Source organism: Pristis pectinata, chromosome 16 (assembly GCF_009764475.1).
Source record: "Pristis pectinata isolate sPriPec2 chromosome 16, sPriPec2.1.pri, whole genome shotgun sequence".
In the NCBI taxonomy this organism is placed as follows: Eukaryota; Metazoa; Chordata; class Chondrichthyes; order Rhinopristiformes; family Pristidae; genus Pristis; species Pristis pectinata.
This window is the reverse complement of record NC_067420.1, coordinates 21205411-21228509: the sequence shown is the minus strand read 5'-3', so window position 1 is coordinate 21228509 and position 23099 is coordinate 21205411. Positions and strand designations below refer to the sequence as shown.

At 40.2% G+C, this 23099-nt stretch overlaps 1 protein-coding gene across 1 annotated transcript; it reads left to right on the top strand.

Annotated features, from left to right (window-relative positions):
* The first annotated feature begins 16606 nt into the window (after window positions 1-16606).
* On the top strand, window positions 16607-19732 carry LOC127578873 (P2Y purinoceptor 1-like). Its single transcript, XM_052031405.1, has one exon. It carries the CDS (start codon window positions 17097-17099, stop codon window positions 18150-18152), a length of 1056 nt encoding a protein of 351 aa, XP_051887365.1. The 5' UTR covers window positions 16607-17096; the 3' UTR covers window positions 18153-19732.
* Window positions 19733-23099: the final 3367 nt, after the last annotated feature.

Genomic DNA, 23099 nt, shown 5'->3' with positions numbered 1-23099 from the left:
CACAAAGTAGCTGGAGAGGAGGAACGGGGAGGTGGGGGTGGTGGTGTTGGCAGTATGAGAGGAGGCATCAAGGGCAGGTTTGGGAGGTGGAAGAGAGGGAGATAGGGAATCCTCTGCTGAGAGAGAGCAAAACATTCATCTGAATTTTTCTGGGAGTAGCATCATGGCAGATCAGCTAGTGAGTCTATAAACATCTTGTGTCTAGTGCATGTCTTTCACACTCAGATGGCACATTCCAAACATTACACACCATATGCCACCTATAATATAAATGCCACACTTTATTACAGATGCAAACCATTCAATAAATTAAGGAAAATTTGGAATTTAAATTTCACGAACACTGTTCACAAGCTTGTGCCAAACAATTATCTTTACTGAAAAGGAAAAATTAAGTCTTCTCCACAAACCCAACAGAAAATCATTCACAACATATTACTCAGCTGCATTAGTCAAGGACTCCAGACTTACACTGATCATGCAATATTAGTGCTCCAGGTTTATGAAAACACCGGAGAACTCACTGTGTACATTCCGTTTTGCTGGCTGTACACAGCATCTAGAACAGGATACTACATCTGGATATATGGATAGAGTTAGACTTTTAATCCCTCAAACCCGTTTCACCATTCAGTGGCTGTTGATGACCAAATTCATTTTGCTCTCTTCCTTATCACCTTTGGTTATCAAAAATTATCAATCTCAGATTTAAAACTTAGGGAACTGGGACAATTTGCTTGAAATCATGTTACAATCATTATGAGTCATAGGGACTCAATAACAGTGTTGGTTTTTGATGCAGCTAAATCTCCTTTCTTCAATTTGTTCACTTTCAAGGATCTGAGAGTTGCTGGCAAGACCAGTATTTGTTGTCCTTCCCTACCCTCTCTTCAGTGTTGTGAATTTTCCATGATTCTACAAGTAAGCATTTTTTTATGATTTGTAATAAATTTGTAGAACTACTTAAATCTGGTTGTAAGTATTTCTGATGAAACTAGTTCAAAGGCCTTTGACAGCAGCCAGTTGGCGGAGGTAGGACACAAAATTAGATGCAGTAACAGGAGAAGCACAGGGACAAAGGCAAGGAACAGATCCAGCATGATCCAGCCCATTGCCCTTTAATGTTGTTCAGGATCAATATACAACTCCATGGAAAGAGTATTGTTTTGTGGACAGCAAATGGCCTTCAAAATGATAAGAAATCTGTGAGAAATGTTGCAGTTTATTGCTTGATAGTCAGGCTGCAGAGCATATTCTGGAGGAGATGCCATTGGTTTCTGGAGACAGTGCATGAAATTGGGAAGGGAGAGCGTGTGCAGTCATTAAGGAGAGAAAAAATACACGTACACAGATTGGTCTGAACCTGACAGTACTGGCTACCAAACACCAGTGGGGTGACCTACCACTTTTATTAGTTCAAGCTAGTTATGAATTTGTTCTCATCCCAGCTGGGACTAGAATACATTTGGGATGAGCTTGAACCAATACAATAACTCCAGGACAGAATTTTTTCTGTAAAACTGAGCCCTGACAGAACCTCTCCAGTTTGTGTAAGTCCAGTTGCTTTCAAATTCCAACTTGCTGGCCGTAATGCAGAAGTGCTCCCACTGATTGGCTTACAGGTGCCCACTCATTATATTTCATTGAACTGATTAACTGGTGCTTACTAGCAAGTTTGTGCAGTCTAAGAATTCATTAGACTGTGTAGTAAATCATAGCTAACTCTGTTGCTGAGCATTTCTTTTTTAAGTTGTGTCATTTATTTTCCAGTAAAGGCCAACCAGTGTCTGCCTGGTATCGGAACCAACATTTGCTTTGTGACTCTGAATATTTCTTGATATCATTTTCATCTCCATGTCCAATTCCAAAATTAGGATGCTAGTGTTGGTGAAGGTGGCTTCTGCCATCCATTTCCCATGCTAGTTGAGTATGCAGGTGCAGAGGAAACAGTGTGAACTATTGGGAGCAGTTGTGTTAATGTTACATGATGCATCAGATTCCTGTCATTTGTAGGCAGACAGAAGTTTTAAATATCGCTAGCCAGCTGTGAATGCCTATAATGTTTGCATGTGTCATGTAATTTAATAAAATTGATTTAGTGTACTTATATTCAATTATATCCTTTAGTGTTAAAGCTGAAAATGATGGAATCTCTCTTAACACATAACATGGCACTGCTCCCAAAGGTTCCCAGTTCTCCCTCTGCACAAATACTGCAGGTGCTGGAAATCTGAAATCTAAACAGACAATGTTGGAAACACTCATCAGGTCAGGGAGCATCTGTGGATTTTCATATCTTGTGGTATGTTCATTTTGGTGATAAACATGCCTTAGCTGTCAAAGCTGATCAGTAGGACAGAAGAGCAGAGCACAAAGTCCCACTCCTAGGAACATGAGAGCAGAAGTGAGCCACAGAGACCTTCCAGTCTGCTCTGCAATTCAATAAGATCACAGTAAATCTAATTCTGATCTTGACTTCTGCTCCATTTTCCTACCTCTTCCCCACAACATTCGACTCTCCTGTAGACCAAAAATGTTCTGAGTATCTTCAATGATTCAGCCTCTGCTGCACCCTGGGGTAGCAAATTCCTAAGATACAAAGAATAGAAATTCCTCCTTATCTCAGTGGGTGACTTTTAATTCTAAAACCATGTCCCCTAATTTTAGACGCCCACAAGGGAAAACATTCTCCCACATCTATCTTCTCAAGGCCCTTCAGCATCTCATAAGTTCCAGTAAGATCGCCGAGAGACGTTTAACATTTCTTCCTGCCTGCAAATGGCAGAAATCTGCTGGAGTCGGGTACACACATCTTCCATAATTACCACTGAAACATTTCAGTTTCAAATGCCCCAGAATGAATAACACATGATGTAGGTTCATGCCACCAATATAACATCATCTCAGTTACCCTATATAATGTGACTTTTTACAGTTCCCACATACTCCCAGGAGGCTGAAGAAACATGCAGAACTAGAAAATAAGGTATGAATCACTGGTGGTGGTGATGTCATTATTTGATTTCAATTAAATGTTGTTCTATTGTTATGTACAATTGAAATCTCCAAAATTGAAGGAAATACTTGTTGGTGACATATCAGAATTGGAGAAAGAAGGGCCATTGGTTCTTATACTTCCACCAAGGAAAAGAAGGTAAGCACCTGTATAAATTCAAAAAGATCATATGTGTGGGTTTGGAAATATGTAGATCCGATTAAAGCATTGTGCAGTTTATACAGAAAAGGTATTGGATTTTGGATGAGATGGTGAAGATTTCAAGAAGCGTTCAGAGTAGGCAAAATGCAAAGCAAATGTTTGTCCAGATATCAGGCAGATGTACAGCAACAGAGTTAGCTGTACTGTATTGCATAAGCCAATATGCACATTCTTATAGATTTTTAGATTTCACAAACAGGCTACTTATCAGTTCAGATCTGACAATGAAGTATCATGCAAACATGTTGTCACATACACATTTTGAGAACCATAATTCCACAGGTTTTATGATAGTTATGGACAAGGATAAGACTGGTCCTTGGTGAAAGTAATAAATTGGGGCAAGGCTAATTAGAACAGTGTTAGGCAGGAACAGGGGAGTAGATTTTGGATGGTCGTTTGAAGGCAAATTCGCATCTGACAAGTGGGAGTCTTTTAAAGGCCAGCTAAGAGTTCAGGATAGCATATTCCTGTGAATACAAAATCCACAATTCTGGAATGATGAATGACATGAGATATTGTACGATTAGTCAAAAGGAAGTAAATATAAAGTTTAGGAAGCTGAAATCAGATAAGATCCTTGAGGAATATAAAGGAAGCAGGAAAGAACTTAAACAACAAATTGAGAGGGCTAAAAGGGGCCATGAAATCTCCCCTTTGCAATTATGATTAAGGAAAATCCCAAAACATTTTATACAAATATTAGGATCAAGAGGGTTGCAAGGGAAAGGGTAGGTCCACTCCAAGAACAAAGGAAGGAATTTATGCATGGAGTCAGAGGAAGTGGGCAAGGTCTTAAATGTGTACTTTACATCAGTATTTGTCCAGGAAAAGGCAATAGATGATTGTGAGATTAGGGAGTGATATGTTGATATTCTAGGGCATGTTGATATTAAGAAGAGGTGTGGGCTATAAGTCCCCAGGGCCCGATGGAACCTATCCCAGGATATAGAGGAAAGCAAGGGAGGAGATTGCTAAGCTTTGACAGAGATCTTTGTATCCTCTTTAGCCATGGGCAAGGTCCAAGAAGACTGGAGAAAAGCCAATGATGTTCCTTTGTTTAAGAAAGGCAACAGGGATAATCCAGGAAATTATAGGTCAGTGAGCCTTACATCAGTGGTAAGGAAAAGATCTCAGCCAAATATAAATCAATTGGAAATTTGGGCGTTGAAATGGCAAATGGAGTTTAATCCAGACAAATGTGAGGTGATGCATTTTGGGAGGTGAAATGCAAGAGGAAAGTATATAGTAAATGGCAGGGCCCTTAGGACATTAATGTTCAGAGGGATCTTGGGGTGTAAGTGCATTGCTCCCTGAAAGTGGCAACACACGGATAGGGTGGTAAAGGAGGTGCACGCCAAGCTTGCCCTCATCAATCGGGGCATCGCGTATAAAAGTCAAGAAATCATGTTGCAGCTGTATAGACCTTTGGTTTGGCCACATTTATAGTACTGGGTACAGCTCTGGTTGCTACACTATTGGAAGGATGTGGAAGCATTGGAGACGGTGCAGAAGAGGCTTGCCAAGATGCTGCCTGGATAATTTTTTGAAGCATAGATCTTATGCCTAAAAAAACAATTCCATTAAATATCATGGAGTATCATGTAGCATTTGCCAGAGAAGTGCTGGTTGATAGCTTAATAGATAATGGATTTTCATATTGACTATGATGATTCACCCGTTGGAACTTCAAAGGTAATAAATGTGCTAGAAATCAACAGCCTTAACTTGTATCCTCACTTTCCCCACTGTGATGACATGCCAGTGTGAATTATGGAAAACACCATTCAGTCTATCAGTTGGTTAAATAAGTAAATACTGGGCTAACAGCTGCCAAAAAAAAGTCCTTGACTCTGCTAAAGTTGCTACTGATAATGATCTTTCATGTGAAGATTGTTTATCAAGATTTTCAGCTGCTTTTCAGTTTCAGAGCAGGAAACTTAAGGGAGACTTTTGAATTTCTTAAGTTGGAGTGAGTAGACTTAATAAGTCAAACACCAACATGATGACCTTCTCTTATACTTTCCCTTATACCAGTCACAAAAACGACACACTGCAGACAAGAAAACATCATTGCCTATTGGGAAAAACATGTTTGAAAATCCTGAAAGACAATAATGCAAAAAAGACAGAATTTGAGCTGTTCAGTTTTTACAGTAGAGCACTGAGATATCAATTGTCAGAAAAAATTGTCAGTTGACCTAAGAAAGCTTGTGCAAAGTTGCATGGACCCTGAATTTGGCAGATTCCTTAAAGACAGATTTGAATGAACTTTATCTCAAGTATTGCTCTAATGCTAGGTTGTGTTACATAGGATTATTGTGACCATGAAAAAAATGAAAGAGCATCTTTAACAAGGCAACCCCTACTCCAGAGCTGAAGTTGAAACATCACTTAAAAATCTTTTTCATTTCCACTTAAATATCTTCTTCCAATGTTTACATTGATGAGAATCTGGATGGATTAGAGAAAAGAGTCATCTGTGGTTATGTTAAAAGCTGAACTACAAGTAATGCTGAACTACTGGATCACTTACTTTAAGTTCTACCAAGTGGTCAGTTCGCGTGACAAAGTTTTGCAATCGGCAAGACCCACTAGGAGGTATACATTTAATCCAAATTAATACTGCTGGTTTTAGGTTTTATTTTTCACATTTGCTGGCAACCTGCATCACATAGGGGAGGCAAATTTTCTGTCTTGCCACAAACTTCAGAAAAAGATTCCCACTTTACTCAGTGGGAAGTGGCAAGGGAAAGGAAGGCTGATCCCTTGTAGCAGAGGCCACAGCAAGGAAATGGAGCTCTGTGGCTGGGGTTCTGCTTGTAACATGTAGCAGATCACTGACCCTTAGCCTCAGGACACTGGCATCTTTGTTACCTACAAATATATGAATTAGCAGCAGAAGTGAACCACTCAGATCCTTGGGCTTGTTCTGCCATTTACTAAAAACATGTAACCTCAACTCCTCATTCCCTGCAGTAACCCTTCACTCCCTTGCTTATCAAGAACCTTATCTACAACGGCCTTAAAAATATTTAGGGATTTTGTTTTCACTGCCACAGAGTTATGCAGCATGGAAAGAACTCTTCTGTGCACACTGTCCACACCAATTATTAAGCATTCATTTATACCGATCACTTTTCCCTCCCACATCCCCATCAACTCCCCTTGTATGACCCCACACCACCCCCCCAACCAACTGATTCTGTTGCCACCCACCTATACCAAGGGACAATTTAGTAGCCAACCAGCACGTGCCTGGAAAGAAACCAAAGCATCTGGGGGAAATCCACGCAGACACAGAAAGAACCTGCAGACTGTACACACACAGCACCCAAGGTCAAAATCAAACCCAGATCACAAAGATATGGAAGCTACAGAATGCTCATCCAGGTCTTTTACATATATTGTCAAAGATCGACTCCCCAGCTCCAACCTCTGTGGCACTGTGACCAGTGCTCCCTGAACCTTGTTGGAGGGTAGGCTCCACTAGCCAGAACCCTTCTGACCCTCCTCTTGCCTCTTCTGGAAATATATTCTTGTCTTCAGGTTCTCTCCATCTCACCAAAATCATGTTTGAGGGTCAGCAGAGGTGCAAGTAAAATGTTTATTTCTTGGATAGAAAGGGCACCCTTACACCTCAAGTTGTCTTGCACAGTCATCACAGATCTAATAAATGTCCTGGCGCTCTACTCAGTACCCAATGAAACCACAGGTGATTGAGGACCCCTTCAAGTACTGCAGGTAGGAATTTTCTTCATGCTTCTTAGACTAAATTTCCCATTTGGCCAGATGGACACAACCCAGTTTGAGAGACCAGACGTGCCTGACGACTCACTTCACCAATTGTATTCTTTTCTAAACCTGTGTAGCACACATGGGATCATACTACTCAATTTGAAAAGTAGTGTCATGCTGCAAATATGCACTCATGATTGACAAACAAGCTTACAATCAAAGGAGCAGCTACAGTGCTGAGAAAGATATGGCATTGCATGCTCCATTTTCTTAGCCAACGGACTCATTTGTCACATCTAATACTCCACTTTAAAATTAGAACTTTAAATGCAAAACATGTCATCTTCCATTTGTCATGCAGCTTGAATATTTTCCATGTTAAATGCTTGAATATAACAACAGCAGCCTTTAGAGTAGTCAAATATCCCAGATATTAGTCAGATTCCAGATGCCACCGGACTGCTGAGTATTTCCAGTATTTTCTACTTTATTTCAGATTTCCAGCAGCTGCAGTTTTTTTTCAGTTTTTCACAAATGTTTAAGCATTGTTCCCCACTGAAGTTCAGCTGCGAAAATAGATCCTTCAGCATGAACACCCTGAGCAGATGTGGATTCTATCGGGAGTCCTTCTCATCCCTCCTGTTCCTCTTCACTCCCTGAGAATTTATCATGCTTTACTCATTCTCCTGCTTATGCTTTACTCCCTTATCTGGAAACAACTGAGTTGTGCTGATAGCTTGTTAAACCCTTCAGCACCTGCCAGACCACTCTTTCCACAATTTAGGAATTTTAAATTCTAGTTCTAGTTTGCTAGAACTAAACTAGCAAAGTTGCTAGAAACTGGCAACTACTTGTATAATCACAACAACAGTCATTAATAATCAATCACCAACCCAACTCAAAATAATTGATTTTTTTCCCTTTAAATAATGCTTTTGGTAGTCCTTTATGAATTCAAAGGCATGTTCAGGTTGTGCAAGCAGAGGAGAAGCCTTCATCTAGAGCATTGACTTTCAAAATGTGACTGCTAATTAACCTCATAATCTGCCTGCTCTGCCTTGTTCCAGGGATCACTATCGCACGCTATGCAAGTTCTGAAACAACATACCAGTGTTACGGACTCAGTGAAAGTCCCTTTAAGATAGAGAGTGTGTGTGTATGTGTGTGTGGGGCGTGCTTACGTCAATAGAAGATAAAGGACGTAATGACGTTGTTGAAGAAGTAAGAAGAAGAAGAAAGAGAGAGAGAGAGAGAAGGGAGAGAGACACCAGCCTGCTTGTTTTCTCTATCGATGGATGAGAAACAATAACTGTGTTTGCCACTGAAATCCATGTATGGAAGTTGGAAGTAATCCGGTGGAGTTCACTTTGTTGCTGACCTGTAGAAGGAAACAGGTATTTGTATGTGGACGACCACGGTTCGGATGCTTTTCGGGGTGAGGAAGTCACTACCGAGTAAACACTGAAGTGTCGTTTGGGTTCCATCGTGGAACATTTGGATTTCGTATGTACTCTCTCTATGTTTTTCTACATCTACATCTTATCTTCAGACAACGGTGGTTGTTGAAGAAGCCCTTGCTCATGTTTCACCTTATGGCTTGCGGAACTGAACTTTAAGAACCATTCCGGAACTGGGAGTTTTGGACTTTGTCACACACACACACGACGAGTTTAGTTTTGGGGTTAACGTTCGAGGTTTAACATTTTTGAATTCTAACATACTAACATTTTTACTTTTATTTTACGTATTATCATAAGTAGTGATTAATAAAATAGTTTTTAACACTAAATCATGCTCAGTGTGTTTCTTTTGTTGCTGGTTCGTGACAAAATTGGGGGCTCGTCCGGGATCCAATCCAAAGATTAACGAGTGTCATCTGGGATCGTTCCCCAGATTGACGAGATTCGTTCGGGATTCAATCCAGAGATTGTTGAGGGAGGTCTGATAAATTCTTTCTAATTGGCTTGTGTGTGTGGAAACCAGCAACAATGGATACATTTTTGAAAAAACCCTCTCCTGGAGGATTGCAGGGGATGAGGAAGCTTGATTTGGTGAAAATTGCTGCAGAGTTACATCTTGAGGCAGTAACGCGATTTATGAGGAAGGCAGATATTCAGAGACTGATAGCTGGCCATTATGTGGAAAAGAAGGTGTTTGAGAAGGAAGTGTTAAAACAGTTTCCTGGCAGTGAAATAGCAATTTCTGAGGCACAGGTGCAGCTGGCAAAGATAGAGGCTGAACGAGAGCAAAATAAATTAGAAGCTGAACGAGAACAAAAGAGATTAGAGGCTGAACGAGAGCAAACTCAGTTAAAGATAGAGGCTGAACGAGAACAAACCCAGTTAAAGATAGAGGCTGAACGAGAACAAAAGAAATTAGAAGCTGAACGAGAACAAAAGATAACTCGGATGAAGATAGAGGCTGATCTAGCAATGAAGCAGATGGAATTGAAGAGGATGGAGCTGGATAGTGAGGAGAAGGAGAAACAGAGGCAGCATGATTTACAAATGATGCAAAAGAGTGTGGAATCTGATTCTGATGATGGTTTTTCAGCCAGCAGGGAGGTTCGATTAGTCCCTCCTTTTGAAGAAGATCAGGTTGATCAGTATTTCCAACATTTTGAAAAGGTTGCTGTGAGTTCAAACTGGCCAAGGAAAGGATGGGCTCTTATGGTACAGAGTGTGATTAAAGGTAAAGCTCAAAAAGCTTATTCTGCTTTGTCTGCTGAGGATGCAGCTGATTATACCAAGGTAAAACAAGCTATATTGAAGGCCTATGAATTGGTACCTGAAGCTTACAGACAAAAATTTAGAGACTTGAGGAAATCTGCAGATCAGACTTATATGGAATTTGCCAATGGAAAGAGAATATGTTTTGAACGATGGTGCCTGGCTAAAAATGTAGATGGGGATTTTGATAAATTGAAAGAATTGATATTAGTGGAAGACTTTAAAAGATGTGTTCCAGCTGAATTAACAACATATTTAAATGAAAAGGCAGTGGAAACTTTACAAGAAACTGCTAGGTTGGCAGATGATTATGCTTTAACCCATAAATCCAAATGGGGACAACCTAAAACCTTTCAAAAGAGTTACAAAGACAATCCAGGTAAACCAGAGATTAAATTGGGAGGTAATCAAAAAGGAAAAGATGAAAAGAAGCCAGGGCTGGAGAAACCTGTTGAGCGTACTTGTTATTACTGTAGGAAACCTGGCCACGTGATATCTAATTGTGCCCTTTTGAAGAAAAAGAAGGAAGCTGTGCCCAATGCTTGCTTTCAGGCAATTAAAAATCAAAAAGGTTTAGGAGATGCTGTTAAAGATCAGTCCTTGCAAGAGGGAAAAGCGGAAAAGTTGGAGGAGGTGAGAAAAGAATTCCGTTCGTATGTATCAGAGGGTTTTGTTTCACTGAATGATGAGTCACCCCAGGTGCCAGTGAAAATTCTTAGAGATACTGGGGCTAGTCAATCTCTCTTGCTGGACAGTGTTTTAAATTTTGGTGAAGAAAGTGACACTGGTGAAGTAAATCTAGTACGAGGCATTACAGGTGAGACCATGTCTGTCCCTTTACACAGGGTGATTTTAAAGTCAAAGTTCGTAGAAGGACCAGTCGAGATAGGGATAAGACCTAGTTTGCCAGTGGAAGGAGTTTCTTTGTTATTGGGAAATGACCTTGCAGATGGAGAAAGTGATCCTGTGGTACGGTTAACAACCAAACCAAGGATTGATGAGTCTGAGAATGATCCAGATGTTTACCCATCATGTGCGGTGACTCGAGCTAGAGCTAGAGAATTAGCCAAGACAGACAGTCCGGTGCAGTCTGATGTGGTTCCTTGTGACAGTCCTAAACAGGAAGAAAATTATGATGCCTTATCTGAGACTTTTCTGTCTTCACTGGAGGATCAACATCCTTATAGTGAGCCTGAATTTAAAGATTTGTCTTTGTCGAGGAAGGATTTTATGGTGGAACAGACAAAGGACCCTGAGTTGACAGAATTGAAAGAAAAAGCTCTCTCATGTGAGGAGATTGAGAAAGTGCCAAGTGGATATTATGTCAAAAATGGAGTGTTAAGGAGGAAATGGAGACCTCCCCATGTCCAAAAAATTTAAAACTCGGTTGGAAAGAGTCTGCCAGCTAGCGAGAGAGAATCTGAAAACAAGCCAGATAAGAATGAAGACATATTTTGATAGACGTGCTCGGCCTAGGACATTCGCAGTGGGGCAAAAGGTGTTGGTATTTTTCCCTAGCCAAAATAATCCCTTGCAAGCTCGTTTTTCTGGACCCTATGTTATTGAATCTCGAGTGACTGATTTAATATATATAATCAAAACACCAGATAGACGCAAGAAAACACAACTCTGTCATGTAAACATGCTAAAACCTTATTATGAGAGGGATTCAGTTGTGGCCTTGGTGGATGGTGTAAAGGTTGTTTCTAGAATGCCTGATGTTGATGTTGAGGAAGGCCAATTTAGACCAAATATTGTTCCATCAAAACTAAAAAACCAAAATATCCTGGAGAACCTTGAAACGAAGTTGGACCATTTACAAGTTTCACAAAAACAACAGATGAGAGAATTAATTTTAAAATTTAAAAATCTGTTCCCAGATGTTCCAAACAGAACATCGATAATTACCCATGATGTTGATGTTGGGGATGCAAAACCAATCAAACAACACCCATATCGAATGAATGTGGAAAAAAGTAAACTTGTTGATCAGGAAATAAAATACATGTTGGAAAATGATATTATTAGACATTCTACTTCAAATTGGAGTTCGCCCTGTGTTATTGTACCTAAACCTGATGGAACTGTTAGATTTTGCACAGATTACAGGAAAGTGAATGCTGTAACAAAGTCAGATGCTTACCCTATTCCTAGGGTGGATGACTGCATAGATAGAGTGGGAAAGGCAAAATTTCTTACAAAGATTGACCTATTAAAAGGGTACTGGTGTGTTCCATTAACAGATAGAGGAAGGGAGATTTCAGCCTTTGTAACCCCTTCTGGATTGTATGAATACAATGTTTTGCCATTTGGAATGAAAAATGCTCCGGCAACATTTCAAAGAATGATTAATTCAGTGATTCATGGGTTAAAACATACAGATGCCTACATTGACGACTTAGTGACTGGGAATGATACATGGGAGGATCACATCTCTGCGTTAGAAAGGTTGTTTGAAAGACTTTCCAAGGCTAACCTTACAGTTAACTTGGCTAAAATTGAACTTGGCCATGCCACTGTGACGTATCTTGGTTATGTTGTAGGTCAAGGCAAGCAAGCTCCTGTTCAGGCAAAAGTTCAAGCAATATCTGAGTTCCCTATTCCCACAGGTACGAGGACTGTTAGAAGGTTTTTGGGAATGGTTGGATATTATCGAAAATTTTGTAAAAACTTTGCTGATATTGCTCTTCCCCTAACTAATCTTCTGAAAAAGGGAGTAAAGTTTGTTTGGACAGATTCTTGTCAAGAAGCATTTGAGAAGCTGAAAGCCATTTTATGCTACCATCCTGTGCTCAAAACACCTGACTTTGAAAAGCCATTTTCATTAGCAGTAGATGCCAGTGATGAAGCTGCAGGAGCTGTGTTGTTGCAGAAGGGTGACCTTGATGATATTGACCATCCTGTAGCTTACTTTTCAAAGAAATTTAATGAGCATCAAAAGAATTATTCCACCATAGAGAAAGAATTACTGTCGCTTGTTTTAGCCTTGCAACATTTCAGTGTATATGTTTGCACCGCTCAGAAACCATTGACTGTATATACAGATCATAACCCATTGGTGTTTCTGAGCCGAGTCAAAAACAAGAACAGAAGGCTGTTAAACTGGAGTTTAATTTTGCAAGAGTTTGATCACATGATAACTCACATTAAAGGCAAAGATAATGTGATTGCTGATTGTCTTTCCCGATGTTAAATGGGAAACATGTATCTGTACTAATCTGATAGTCTGTAGTTGTGTAGCTTGATAATTATTAACATTACTAACTGTATGCGCGGTTAAATTTTTCTTGGGAAAAATTTTTTTTTAGGTGGGAGGTGTTACGGACTCAGTGAAAGTCCCTTTAAGATAGAGAGTGTGTGTGTATGTGTGTGTGGGGCGTGCTTACGTCAATAGAAGATAAAGGACGTAATGACGTTGTTGAAGAAGTAAGAAGAAGAAGAAAGAGAGAGAGAGAGAGAAGGGAGAGAGACACCAGCCTGCTTGTTTTCTCTATCGATGGATGAGAAACAATAACTGTGTTTGCCACTGAAATCCATGTATGGAAGTTGGAAGTAATCCGGTGGAGTTCACTTTGTTGCTGACCTGTAGAAGGAAACAGGTATTTGTATGTGGACGACCACGGTTCGGATGCTTTTCGGGGTGAGGAAGTCACTACCGAGTAAACACTGAAGTGTCGTTTGGGTTCCATTGTGGAACATTTGGATTTCGTATGTACTCTCTCTATGTTTTTCTACATCTACATCTTATCTTCAGACAACGGTGGTTGTTGAAGAAGCCCTTGCTCATGTTTCACCTTATGGCTTGCGGAACTGAACTTTAAGAACCATTCCGGAACTGGGAGTTTTGGACTTTGTCACACACACACACGACGAGTTTAGTTTTGGGGTTAACATTCGAGGTTTAACATTTTTGAATTCTAACATACTAACATTTTTACTTTTATTTTACGTATTATCATAAGTAGTGATTAATAAAATAGTTTTTAACACTAAATCATGCTTAGTGTGTTTCTTTTGTTGCTGGTTCGTGACACCAGCCTGCAGCATTGTGCTTCCTTCTTTGCATCTAATTTTGGGAGATATTCAGCATGTGTGGTATGTAGAAGCCTCGAACTACTGAATTTAAATTTATGATCAATTTTTCTGATGTGAGCACAGAATATATGTAAAGGAGTTTCCAATATTCTTGCACTTGTGGCACAAATGTGCCAACTGCATCCTATTGTATAATTATCTCCACCGTCTTTTAATTTTATTTCAAGCTTAAGTTTTTTTTTAGTTTTTCATTCATTATCTGTCTTGTATGTGCAAGTGTAGAACTTTTGAAATGGAATTTAGGAAGTAACAAATAGATTGCAATACGAACTTATTCTAAAATGATTTTTGATCTTTTCACAAATTAATATCTGTAAATACTTCTTAACACATGTCTTTACATGTGGAAAGTTCTTTGGTAACTTTATATTTTAGCAATAAATGGTGTAAGGTTTTCTGTTTTCTTTGATACTTACTGAATCAATTGCCCTGCACATATTTTAAACAGAATCAACTTGCCACAGTGCTCTTTAGGAATTCATTGCTTAGTGGCTGCATGAACATCAGAAACCTTACGTACCTTAGGATTAAAACATTCAATCAAATCTTGCTGAAGTCAACCATTTCATGATGTGTGCATTTATTACATTTTCCTGCATCCTTAATCCCTAGTACAGTTTTAATTGTTCATTTTCTGGGCAATTGTAGCATCTTCATGAAGCTAAAGGCAACATGGCAATAGGCCTTGTACTTTTCTTCACCCACAGTTTCTGTCTGATTTACACATTAATAACATGGCAACATTTGCATATCATTAGTTTATTTTAATAACATCTGGATCATGTATAGGCAGAAGAAATTTAGTTTATTTCAGCATTGTGTTCAATGTAGACACCATGGGCTGAAGGGCCTCTTCCTGCATTGTTCTATGTTTTATCAGCTGCACTACTGTCAGCCATAAAAATGACACAATGTAAATTCTTAGTTTAATTAACTGAGGACAGTCATTCAGATTTCTATTTAGAAGTCTATAAATGAAATCATTAATTGATAAAATATAATAAAACTTACATAACAGCAAGTTGTTTCTGACAATAGTATTATCTCCAGCAGCATCATATCCTGAAACAGGCTATAGCTTTGAGATCTATTGAAGAATTTGAGCCTTCAGTACAAGAACTTGTTTCACTTAAACAATAGTACTGTATGAATCATTTTTCTACATTACTACTCATACAGACCATTATTTGAGCACATCAAGATTTTTTTATGGATTCCGATTGAAACACTGTAATGAAGCATGACTGATGGTCCTTGTCTGATTAATGGGTTTTACAGATCACTGGGAATATGCTGCAAAAGAAAATGCAGCAGGTTGCACAGCACTGACTATGTGCATAGCTTTGAAACCAAACATCAGCTGTTTGGAAGCCATTTCTCACTATGGGTGCTGAACTTTCTGTGAATTATATTGCAGTGAAATATGCAATATCTCCCTATTGTAATCTTATTCCAAAAGCTCAGAAGTTAAACTGCCTGTTTGTACACACAATTATTGAAGTCCTGACTGCAGAATATTAAGAAAGTGTACCGAAAGGAAAAAAGAATGGGAAATTGAATGAAGGTGTGCTTCATGACCAGCTTCTGGATGTGGTTATGGATATATCCAACAATTATACACAATGGGCTCAAAACTAAAAAAGAAGTGTAAACGGCAGCTTATTCAGCATCAGTGGAAAGAGAAAAAGAGGTAATGCTTCATGTCAAAGACCCTTCCTCAGAACAGGAAAAGTAAGAATGCAAGTGAGTTTTAGGTTGCAGAGTGGGTGGTGGTGGGAGATAGGACAAAGGGAGCATTTATCATGGGATGAGGATGGGTTTGCCTTGGTGATAACACTGTTTACAAAACTATTTGGTTAACAAATTAATAAGGGCAGTTAAAGAGAGAGAGTGAGAACACAAACAAAAGGACAAGTAAAGCTTACAGGTTAGAGCTGTTGCTGAGGACTGAAGCCAAAAGGAGAATGTTGGACATGACCAATTGATTAGGCAGGGAGGTAAAAGCAGAGTTAATATTACAGATGGTTGACCTTACAGCAGAATTGACCAGTTTTGGTACAGAGAAAGTGGGTTGCCTGAAATTGTTGAGTTTGATATTGAGCCCCAAAGGCTGCGACATGCCCAGATGCAAGATGATGTTTTCTTCCTCCAATTTACATTAATCTCAGTGGAACAGTGCAGGAAGCCACAGACAGATATGTCTCTGAGATTTCCTGCTCTGTTCTTTTGAGGTCAATGTAAACTGGAGGAAGTGGGATGGAAAATTAAAGTGATAGGCAACTGGAATCTTAGGATTACCCTGGTGGAGTGAGCAAAGGGTACCCTGCGAAGCAGTCACCCACTCTGGATTTGGGTTCTCTGATGTAGAGAAGCTCACAATGTGAGCACTGGAAGAAGTGTGAGTGAATTGTTGCTTCACCCGCAAAGACTTTTTGGGTCCGGATCGGTGGAAAGGAAAGGGGTGAAAGCTCCAGGTTTATACCGGCAGTTCCAATCGGAATTATTGGTGGTTCCATATTTGGCCATTAAAGGAAGTCTGGACTCCGGCAGTTAGGTTGTCAAATTTGGAAGTGCCAAAGTTGGGAGAGTGGCAATGGAGCTTCCTCATGCTGAGATTCCTCAGCCTCTACACCAGTGAATCAGTTCTCAAATCTTGCATCAGGATCAAACACTACATTGATTTCAATGGAGATATAGGGGAATTGGACATAAGGGAAAGAAAAAGGCAAGTTTTCTTATCATTATTTATGTAAAATGTTTCATTATTTATGGATAATAATTTAATTTTATTTAAATGGATATTTTAAATACATTTGACTTTTTAATAGTTTGCAAATGTATCTGGATGTCACAGCTTGGGCTTTCCCGGCTCTTAAGATCTTCGAGCCCGTTCTTCGGTGTGCCGTTAAATGCCCTGCAAGGTAGGTTCTCCACATCTCGGCTGTGAGGAGCCCGTGGGTGCCGATTCCCCGGGAGGCCCCAGATTCGGCGCGTTGTTTACGTGCACAGTGGCATTTGTAATTAGGAAGGATTAAGTATCATTTACAGATTGCATGTTCATGTTTCTGTAACAAGATCTTGCAAGTTTTAGCAATTGGGGTGTGGCTTTAATCCTTAGTGAGTAGTATGACTTCTCCGCCCACTCCTACATTCTGAGCCCTGGCATATTGACCTATCCAGTGAATAGCGTTTAACCCCTGTAATTGCGGGGATTTCGGATTTAGACGTTTGTTTCTGGTTCACGGGACAACTGATTTGGAAGTTTTAATGTGGCGGTTGCTTCGGGCCAAGTCGAGCCACCTGGTGTTTCAGTCCTCATGACGGAGATGAGCTCTCTGAGCGCAGTTTCGTTGGTACCTGCCTCCATACAACTGAACCAAACTGCCGAATGTGAAGTCAATAAGATCTTTCAGTACAAGTTCCTCTCAATTACATACGCTGTTGTGTTCCTGGTGGGTTTCTCCACGAATTCCTTGGTGCTGGCCTGTTTGTGTTTGAGGCGGAGGAAATGGGTCAGCGGGAATCTGTTCGTTTTTAACCTGGCTCTGGCTGACCTGCTGTATGTCATCACCCTGCCGTTCTTTGTGGTCTATTATGCCGGCCACGGTCGCTGGATTTTTGGGAAAGGCGTTTGCCGAATAAGCAGGCTCGCTTTCCATCTGAACTTGTACGGCAGCATCGGGTTCCTCACTTGCATCAGCGTCCAGCGTTACCTTGGCATCGTGCATCCCATGAAGGTGTTGGGCAGGTGGAAGACGCGTCACTCAGCACTGATCAGTCTTCTGGTCTGGGCGCTGGTCCTGATTCAAACCGGGGCGGATTTATATTTCACCAAAACTAACGCCGATAGCTCAAAGTGCTACGATACTACAAGGAGTGAAGAATTAACCTCTTACCTATTGTATGTTCGGGCCGTTTCTGTGACTGGATTTTTGATCCCTTTCCTCCTCATCATAGGGTGTTACTGTCGAATCGCTGTGGTCCTCAGCAAAAAACACAGCCTCGACACAGGTCCGAAGGAACGATCCCGGAACCTTGCGATCATTATTATGCTTTTATTTTCGGTTTGTTTTGCACCTTATCATGTTTTACGATATCTCAATTTAATGTCCAGACATGTTCAATGGAAAGGTCTCTGTACTCGCAATACCAGATCGGTTTACTTGTTCTACCAGATTACCAGGGGGCTGACTAGTTTAAACAGCTGCATTGATCCATTCATTTATTTCGTAGCCAGGGACGGCATGGTGGCTAAAATGAGAACCTTCAGGGTAAAAGTGCGTGGCTTTTTCATCAGAAGAAATCGTTCTTCAGTTCCGCAAGGGAAATTACTTATCAGTAAAATACCAGCTCGTAACGAAACAGTCGTCTAAAGCTGTTTAAATCTGTGGTTCACGGATCAATTCAAAATAATCCATCTCATTGTTTGATTTTATTTTTTTAAAGACCAGGTTTTGCATTCTGCACTTAAATACTTCCAGGGATCCAGATACATTCTATGGGATTTTGCACCAAGCTGCAAGAAATTGGACAGGCATTACTTTTTGCAGAGTATCTGGCACTTGTGTGAACAGGGCGATCCATTTTATAGCCCTTGACTGGTTGAATCGTTATTAACCATAGCGAGAGTTTGAATTAGAAAGTGTCAGTTAGAATAGTCTTTGCATATCAAATCAGGCACACACAGCATCATGGAGAGAGAAAGAATGGGTTGGTATAAAAGTGCGATGAATGATGAAAAGAATATATCTTCAAAAACTATGATTATAAAGAAATAAAACTTGCAAAAAGCTACTTTTCCGTAGTCACAATGTTAGAACAATTACAAAGACTGTCAATGGACAAATCTTGACTTTTCCTCGGGAGTGTGGGATTAAAAACAATGCGGTGCTGTGTCTCTCAGCCAAGTACTGCTACACTAGTTTCAACATTTATTAGAAACAGTGCAGTGAAACATAGAAACTGTGCCACGGTGGTATTTCTCTTGTCTCTTGTAACATGAAGTTCATGAAGTAGCAATAATAACCCAGTAAAAGCCCCAGATGACGTGATGAATTAGTTGCGGCTACTCAAGCTTTGCTGGCTCTAAAAATTAACTTTGATAAAGATGGATTCTCATTCTTTCAGACTTCGATTATAGTTGGGGACTTTCCTTTTCTTTATCTTTTTTAACCTCTTCTTTAATCCTATCTTTCTATCTTGTAATTCAGTCTATGCAAGGTTTCCGATTGAATTAAATACTTTCAATACCCGGTTTAGACTCTGCATTCATCAGTAAGGAGTCTTCAATGTGATTAGTTGGAGAAACATGTCGTTGCTTGTCATTGTTCCCTTTGGTCCAAAATCCAAATTGCCAAGACTGTATTGCAACAAGTTATAGGCTGGGTTGGTTGTGGAAAAGGACAATAGGTGAAACATTTGGGCAGGGCACAAGCTCAACTGTATTACTGAAGATATTGAGAGCAGCACAGGCATAGTTGACCCAAACTGTCTCCTGTAATCATGGATATTGCATGAAATTAGGGATCTGCCAGTTATCTGTCCCTGAAATCCGACCATTAAAATATAGAAGCCTTTCAGAAAAATTGGCAAAAAAAGCTAAGTGTTTTTTTTTCTCTCAAAAGCTAGCTGTTCACACATCTCAGACGACACTCTCCTAAATTAGAAAGCTGGTCACACTTCCTCCCTGTTCATGCTCTACAAGTACTGTTCTTCACTGCGACAGTTTGTTGTATTCCCGACTTGTTTTACCCTAGAATCCCTCAGTTTCACATGCAAGAACCTGTCTCCAAAAAGAATAAAATCCATTTTATGAATTTTCATTTACAGGAAAAATACAATACCATAATGAAAGTAACTTTTTCCCTTTGTATCTGCTACTCGGTTTGTGTCATGCTTAAACCATTGTGTTACTGTGAGTGTTCAAATTACTGTCTGTGAAGCATTTGTTACTTTTTTTTATACCTTATTCCATAAATGCTGTATCTCCAAATAAAAAAAAATTCTGCAAACAACAAGATTTAGGAACTATCTCATTGGAAAGTACAATTAATGCTCCAGTGGGTGGTCAACTAAGTATTGCTTAATAATTTGTTGGTTTATTATTATTGTCACAGGTACTGAAAAGCTTTGTTTGCATGCCATCCGGACAGATCATTTCATACATAAGTAAATGGAGGTAGGACAGAAGGAAAAATAACAGAATGCAGAATATAGTGTCATTTACCGAGAAAGTATAGTGCAGGTAGCCAAATAAGGTGCAAGGACCATGTCAAGGTAGATTGAAAGATCAGGAGTTCTCTATCACACAAGAGGTCTATTCTGGAGTCTTATAACAGCGGGATAAAGCTGTCCTTGAGCCTGGTGGTATACGTCCTCAAGGTTTTGTATCTTCTGCCTGATGGGACGGGGGAAGAAGAGAAAATGACTGGGGTGGGAAGGGTCTGTAATATTGCTGGCTGCTTTCACGAGGCAGCGGGAAGTGTAGACAGGGTCAATGGAGGGGAAGTTGATTTTCATGATATACTGGGCTGTGTTCACAACTTTCTGCGTTTTATCATGGTCTGGGGCAGAGCAGTTGCCATACCAAGCTGTGATGCATCTGGATAGGATGCTTTCTATTGTGCATCTGTAAAAAAAAATGGTGAGGGCCATTGGGGATATGCTGAATTTTCTTAGCTTTCTGAGGAAGCAGAGGTGCTGGTGTGCTTTAATGGTCATAGCATCTATGTAGTTGGACCAGGATGAGTTATTGGTGATATTTGCACCTAGGAATTTGAAGCTCTCAATCATCTCCACCTCAGCACTATTGATACAGACATGGGCATGTATTCTGCCCCAATTCCTGAAGTCAATGACCAGCTCTTTTGTTTTGCTGACATTGAGGGAAAAGTTGTTGTCTTGACACCATGCCACTAGGCTATCTCCTTCCTGTACTCTGTCTGGTCATTGTTTGAGATCTGGCCCACTATGGTGGTGTCATCTGCAAACTTGTAGATGGAGTTAGAGCAGAATCTGGCCATGCAGTCATGAATGTATAGATAGTAAAGCAAGGGGCTGAGGATGCAGCCTTACAGGGCACCAATGTTGAGGATAATCATAGTGAAGGTGTTGCTGCCTATCCTTACTTTTGGTCAAGAAGTTGAGGATCCTGTTGCAAAGGGACGTGCCTAGTCTTAGGTCAAGGAGTTTGGAATAATGGTATTGAAGGTGGAACTATAGTCAATAAATAGGAGCCTGACGTAGGTGTCTTTGTTATCCAGATGTTTCAGAGATGAGTGTAGGGCCAGGCAGATAGCATCTGCCATGGATCTATTTCAGTGGTAGGCAAATTACTGTGGGTCAAGGTGGTCTGGGAGGCTGGAGTGATGTGTGCCATGACCAGACTCTTGAAACACTTCATGATGAAAGATGTCAGAGCCACTAGGCAGTAATCATTAAGGCATGTTATCTTATTTTTCTTTGGCACCAGGATGATACTGATCTTTTTAAAGGAGGTGGGAAATTCTGAGGTATAAATCACACTTGATAACATTTGATTCTTTTGTTTTCAGGAGCCGCACTTCATGTTTCAATAGTAGGCTGTACAAAAAAAAGATACTGGAAACTTGAAAAAAAATTAGAAAACTTTGGGGATACTGAGTGTATGAGGCAGTATCTGTGGAGAGCCAAAGAGTGAACACTTCAGATTAACTAATAACTGGAAACATGAGAACTCAAGCATGTTTTAAGTGGTGGAGGTGGATCGGTTGGTAAGAACAAAGGAAATCTTTATAATAATATGTAAACTAAGGTTGTCAGGTGATACAATCAATTTCTGTGCCATCAAAGAGGGAAAGGAATTGTAGTTGTTTTGTCTGGAGGAATGTAAGAGGAAGTGAATGAGAGCAATGAGCCAGGGATCGACTATAACATGCATGGATGTTTGAAAAATGCCCAGTACCAAATAGGCCCAGGATGTATTTTTTGGCATCTAGCGTGGCATGGTAGTATGGGACTTGGGTTATATGCTAATAAAAGAATCAACATTTGCTTTAGAATTCCTGTCAGCAGGTATCATTGGCCTAATTTCACTCTGTTTTCCTGGATCTGAATGTGGGATAGTAAGCTGCCGGATATCAGAAGGTGAGTTCAAATAACTTCACTTGAATTCTTGTAGATCCAGAAAAAAGGGAATGGAGACACGAGAAACTGCAGATGCTCCAGACAAGAATGTTCCTTCCAGCCCCATAGCACTTCCAGCAGCTACAAATGACACAACTCACCCTCTTTCCCCTTCCCCACCACTTCTATCACCCTGCTATTCAAGGAGCCAGAAGGTCATAAATTCGGGACACGCTTGTCAATGCATAAAGTGACACCTCAATATAGTATTGATTGCAAGGATGTTGCACCTTCCTACTTGCCACCTCTCCAATGGGACTATATTGAGCACCCCATTCCCCCTCTCAACTGGGCATAAAAGATCCCACAACACTACTCAAACAGTAGGGGGGTTTTCCTCTCTGGTATTTATCCCTAAATGTTGGCAGTATTTAAAAATGCCATCAATGCTATCTATGCAAGTTCCTCCAAATTTACTGCAAGGCTACGTGAATCAACGTCAGTACCTTCTCCCAGGCCAACATCCCCAGCACTGACATCAGTTGGCAATGTTGGGCAGATCATATAATTTACATGCCTAACGCCAGACCCCTAAAACAGACACTCTATTCCAAGCTCTGTTATGGGATTTCACCAGGTGGACAGAAGAAAAGATTTAGGGATGTGCATAAGGTGCAACATCCCTTCTGACTCCAGGGAACTTCTAACCCATGACCATTCAAAGTGCAGGAGCATTCAGGATGTTGCTGAGAATCACTAGGTCATGCACCAGAAGCATGTAGAAGCTCTGAGTAAGCAGTAGCAGCAGTGTACTACCTCACCAACTACCTACACATCCACATCGTTCACTATCTGTGGAAGAATCTGCGGTACCCACACGTCCCACCTCAGAACCCACAAAACCAGAGTTCAAAGCAATCCCAAGAACCTGCCTGAGAAGAATTAACTTTTCAAATAAAACCTTAAAAGTAGTTGATCTAACAATTATGGTGTATCAAATCTTGTTGAAAACAAATTGGTAACCATTTTCCCTACAAAACTCACTACACTACAGAAGTAAATCATAGGCTGAAAATTGCTTTGGGCACCCTAACATTGTAATAATGCATGATGTTAACTTTCATTCCTTTCAAAAAAAGTTGCTGACATTAATTGGTTGATGCCGCACCCATATTACAGGCAGAGAAACGACACGTCTCACTATATCCAGATAATTG

Bases quoted from the DNA above. Each gene is read 5' to 3' on its own strand.
- LOC127578873 (XM_052031405.1), top strand. From the start codon at position 17,097: ATGACGGAGATGAGCTCTCTGAGCGCAGTTTCGTTGGTACCTGCCTCC.